We start from the raw sequence: 4,690 nt of genomic DNA on the forward strand, positions 1-4,690 counted from the left end.
AGATGTGGATATGTCATATCTTTCAGCAAATAATGTGGGGGAATGGATTGTGGAACTTATCTGTCAAAACAATATCAAAAAGCTTATCCTGGGAGCAACTGCTGATTCCCATTACTCCGAGTACGTATATCTTCAGAATTGTTCTGCGTCTCCAGAACAACGCAGTGTGAATAATACGTAGATGTTTACTCTAATTACGTATCTTTCTTTAATGATGCAGGGGCATGACTCATATCACATCTACAATAGCTGAGTATGTGATTCGACACGCACCTGATTGCTGTAAAATATGGCTTGTATGTAATGGCAACAACATCCAAACGAGGTGAGATTGAGGATTTTACTTCTACATGTTTTGAAATAAATTGTAAGGTTTATTGAAATTTCCCTTTGTTTATTAGGGAGGGACGGTTTGAACTTGCGGGTTCATCATACTCCTACTCTGAATCCTCAAGCAGCCTTCATAGCCTTGATTCTGCTCTGATACCATATGAGGCAGCAGGAAGAGCTGAACGTGTCAGTGAGCCACATCCCCTATCGTCATCTGAAGAACGATCAGTACGTAAATCCCACTCTTTGGTCAGCATATAGCATTTTATGAGTTTGGAACCTTGCAAATTGCGTAAAACCTCTTGAAAGCCTTGGAGAAGATATAAAGAAATGGAATTGTGAGAACTGAAAAATTCTAGGATCCAACACGTCTCCTTGTTAGCTCAAATTTGTATATTTCCTGCGCCACGTGTCTTAACCCCGAGCTTAATTTCAAGTTTACCATGTTAGATTCTTGTGCTGGTGTTTCACATCTTCCAGTGTAGGCGATTCTCAATTGTTCAATTGTCTTGGTTCTTTTAAACAGGCTAGTGGGGTTGAGACGATGTACTACGAGGAGCAGAGACGGATATTAGAAATTGAGGAACTAAAGAGAGAAAAGGAGCAACGCGATAAGATGAGGTGTGAAAGGGAGGAAACTCTCTCAAGTTCCTTTGGTGTCACTCAGAAACTGTACAGTGAAGAAGTAATTCGCAGGAGAGAAGCGGAGGTGGAACTAAACAGAGCGAAAGCAGAAATTGAAGATATGAAAAGGGTCCAAAAGGAACACGAAGAACAGCATTATACTGATTGTCGTCTGTTAGAATTGATCCAGAAAGAGCGAGACGAAGCTATAAAAACATGTGAAGAGCTTTTGATACATCTAAACCTGGATAAGGCCGTCTCATCATCACATTCACCATCATCCCCGTTGCAGTGGTCTCTTTCCGACGAGCCTCCCCAATGTTTCCTATGTCCCATTTCAAAGGTCAGTACTCAAATCCTCCATGGCTCCATCTAGAAAGCGTATCTGTTATTCAGATATTGACTTGGCTTCTGCTCAATATATCAAAACATTAGTGTTCTAAGCTTACTCTTACACTAAACCATTCATGTTGTTTAAAACTAGTCTTCCATCTAATATTTGCTGGTTTGCTGTCTAGTGATTATTCATTGCCATTGCTCGTTTATGTAGGAGATTATGCATAATCCTCATGTTGCAGCCGATGGTCACACCTATGAAGCAGAGGAATTCAAAAGGTGGCTCCGTCACGGAGGTGAAAAATCACCGATGACAAACCTTCTGCTCGAGAATGACAATCTCACCCCGAATCTTGTTCTTCGTTCAGCCATTAGAGACTGGGTGCAACGGCACCCATATTTCTATGATTCGTCTTAGGATACATATGATGCTGATTGTGTTGTGTGATTCATTGAATGTGTTATGAAAAATTTAATAAAAATTCCTTTATTCACAGGGGAAAAATCTTGTAGTGCCGTTTCTTGTTTTAGTATTTTTGTGCACTGACTTCTGTTTTGATTGCCACCCGTTGACTTTACTGTGTCCACTTTACAAAACCTGAAACGGTCAACAAAAAGAACATTGAGGGTCACCACTAACCACTGTTGTTTTCTTTCTGTTAGATTCTTCTTGGTTTCTCTGTTTTCATTTTCTTAAGGAGGAAACAAAGACGAAAGAAAGGACATCATCAATGGCGGAACTCATGGCCATGGGCAGTGATGTTGTTCATGTTGCAGTGAAGAATGATGTGAGGGAGAGCAGATCAACTCTGCTTTGGGCTTTAAAAAACTTTGGCGCCAAGAAAGTCTGCATTCTCCATGTTTATCAGCCAAAAACTGCTTCTCCTGCTGGTAATCGTCATTATTTCAAGCCGCAATTGACGAAAGATCAATTGCCAATTGTTAATGTTTGTTTAAAGGCTATAAAGATGATTCAGATGATTTGTGTTGCTTTTGATATGTTAGCTCGCAAACTTGAAGAATTGGAGGCTATCATGTACGAGACATTACATGATTATTTTGATCTTTGTCAACAAGAAGGGGTATTGATCTGTTGCACTCTTATATTGTTAAATTATGTTAGTTCTTGCGTTGAGATGGATGGTTGTGTTTCCCCTGTTTCTTGATTTCTAATTAAGATGATTGTTATGCAAAAATTGATACCCGATGTTGGATTCATTATGATCACAGGTGAATGAGGACGATATTTACATATCATGTATAGAGATGAACGATGTGAAGCAAGGGATATTAGAACTCATCCATGAGAGCAAAATCAAGAAGCTCGTCATGGGAGCTGCATCAGATCATCATTACACAGAGTACGTATAGGAAATCTGCGAAAACTTTAAATCTCACCAAAACCTTCACTCGTATTGACTTGCTGAAAATGGCAGGAAGATGTTCGAACTCAAATCCAGAAAAGCTAAGTATGTCTACCAACACGCGCCTAGCTCATGCGAGGTTATGTTTATGTGTGATGGACATCTCATCTACACAAAGTGAGAGTTTTGAAAACTCTCTTTACTAATATGTTCCTGTGGCTTGTCTTTGAGGAAATTACCTGATTGTCTCTATATATTAAATACTCAGGGAAGCCACTCTTGAAGACCATGTGGATGAAACAGAAGCCGAAGCTGGACAATTGAAACCGAAACGTTATTCCTCTGCTTCACCGAAATGCTCTGCAGAATTGGTCTCTGCAATTGTAGCTTACATTGACACAAGGAGAGACAGAGACATGTTAGAGCCAACTGCATCAGAAGATCAATCTGTACGGTCTATACACTGTTGGTATTGTTAGTTGAGATATATAAACAAATGACCTATGCAAAAGACGTAAACCCAATATATCTTGTGTTGTTTCTGTGTCTATCACTAAGTGACGTAAACATTAATTGTGTTGTTTCTGTGTCTATCACTAAGTGACTGAAAGCTCCATGTTATGTTGCAGGAAAGCGACAGGAATGATCAACTGTATAGACAGCTTAAGCAAGCACTTATGGAAGTTGAGGAATCGAAAAGAGAAGCGTACGAAGAATGTGTCAGGCGGTTTAAAGCTGAAAATACTGCAGTTGAGGCCATTCGAAGTGTAAAAATCCTTGCACAAATCCATAATCTCAGACATTGAAAAATGTGTTTTTGCTTAGACTTGCTTACCTTTACTTTATAGGCAAGAGAGTACGAGGCCATGTACAATGAAGAGGTGAGGCTACGGAAAGAAAGTAAAGACGCCTTAGCAAAACAGAGGAAAATGGTGGAGAAGACTAAGCAAGAGAGGGACGATGCACTTATCATCATTCTGAATGGAAGGAAGCTATACAATGAGGAACTGAGACGCAGAGTTGAAGCTGAAGATATGTTGGGAAAAGAGAAAGAAGAACACGAGAAAACTAAGAAGGAGATTGAAGAAGTGCGAGTCATTGTTCAGGACGGTACTGTCAGAAACAGAATTGAATGTTTTCTTTCAGACAATTAGAGATTTCGCTGAATGTTTTTACAAATTAGGTATGCAGCTGTACAATGAGCAGCTGAGACAGAGGAAAGAGATGGAGGAATCTATAAAGAGACAAGAGGAAGAGCTCGAGAAGATAAAGAAGGAGAAGGAAGAAGCGTGCTTGATAAGCAAGAACTTGATGCAGCTATATGAAGACGAGGTGATCGATCTTAGATTTAATTTTAGAAACTAGAAGTTAATTAATCATCATATTAAAAAAGTGTTTTTGACAGGTGAGGCAGAGGAAAGAAACAGAGGAGATGGGAAAGAGAAGAAGAGAGGAGCTAGAGAAAGTGAAGAAGGAGAAGGAAGAAGCTTGCTCTGTAGGACAAAACTTCATGAGGTTATATGAAGAAGAAGCAAGACGTAGAAAAGGAACAGAGGAAGAACTCAGCAAGGTCGCGGCTGAGAAAGACGCAGCCAGCTCAGTCTGCTCGGAGATTCTATTGCTTCTTCAGAGTTACACGCGTCGCCATGGAATTTCTTCTGGATTCTCTGTTGAGGAATCCGTTACACGCCAGCCTCCCTCATATTTTATCTGTCCTATCTCACAGGTACGTTGACCAGGACCCATGTAGTTCGTTGTTCATACTGGAGCATTTAAACAGAAACTGAATCCCAAACAAACGGATAGCCCTGAAAAACCCAACATGTCTGTTATTTCTGTTATCAATCTGCATTATTGCTCTTCAATATGTGTAGAACTGATCTAAGTACACACTTGGCTGGGTTTGGTTTAATCTCTGATTGATTTTTAGACAATTTCGAGTTTGATTTATGTGTAGAAGCCAATGCTCGTTTTGTTTTTTACAGGAAGTAATGCGAGAGCCTCGTGTTGCGGCCGATGGCTTCACCTATGAAGCT

The 4,690-nt window shown here is 40.0% G+C and overlaps 2 protein-coding genes across 4 annotated transcripts in view; both read left to right on the plus strand.

Annotated features, from left to right (window-relative positions):
- The window catches only part of LOC104738628 (U-box domain-containing protein 56-like), a 4,653-nt gene extending 2,858 nt beyond the window's left edge, over nucleotides 1-1,795 (plus strand). For 2 of the 3 annotated variants that reach the window (XM_010458795.2, XM_010458793.1), the window contains 4 exons: nucleotides 221-325; nucleotides 402-558; nucleotides 857-1,297; nucleotides 1,505-1,795. In XM_010458795.2, coding sequence (XP_010457097.1) covers nucleotides 221-325; nucleotides 402-558; nucleotides 857-1,297; nucleotides 1,505-1,708 — 907 coding nt within the window. In that variant the 3' untranslated portion in view covers nucleotides 1,709-1,795. Of the gene's footprint in view, nucleotides 1-9; nucleotides 121-220; nucleotides 326-401; nucleotides 559-856; nucleotides 1,298-1,504 lie in introns of those variants that run through there. The other variant, XM_019235784.1, reaches the window with a different exon arrangement.
- LOC104743099 (putative U-box domain-containing protein 55) lies at nucleotides 2,022-4,019 on the plus strand. The gene is made up of 7 exons (XM_019235396.1): nucleotides 2,022-2,372; nucleotides 2,521-2,651; nucleotides 2,727-2,831; nucleotides 2,923-3,103; nucleotides 3,284-3,421; nucleotides 3,503-3,764; nucleotides 3,838-4,019. The coding sequence occupies exons 1-7, from the start codon at nucleotides 2,022-2,024 to the stop codon at nucleotides 4,017-4,019; spliced, it is 1,350 nt and encodes a 449-aa protein (XP_019090941.1).

Source organism: Camelina sativa, chromosome 14, assembly GCF_000633955.1.
Source record: "Camelina sativa cultivar DH55 chromosome 14, Cs, whole genome shotgun sequence".
NCBI lineage: Eukaryota > Viridiplantae > Streptophyta > Magnoliopsida > Brassicales > Brassicaceae > Camelina > Camelina sativa.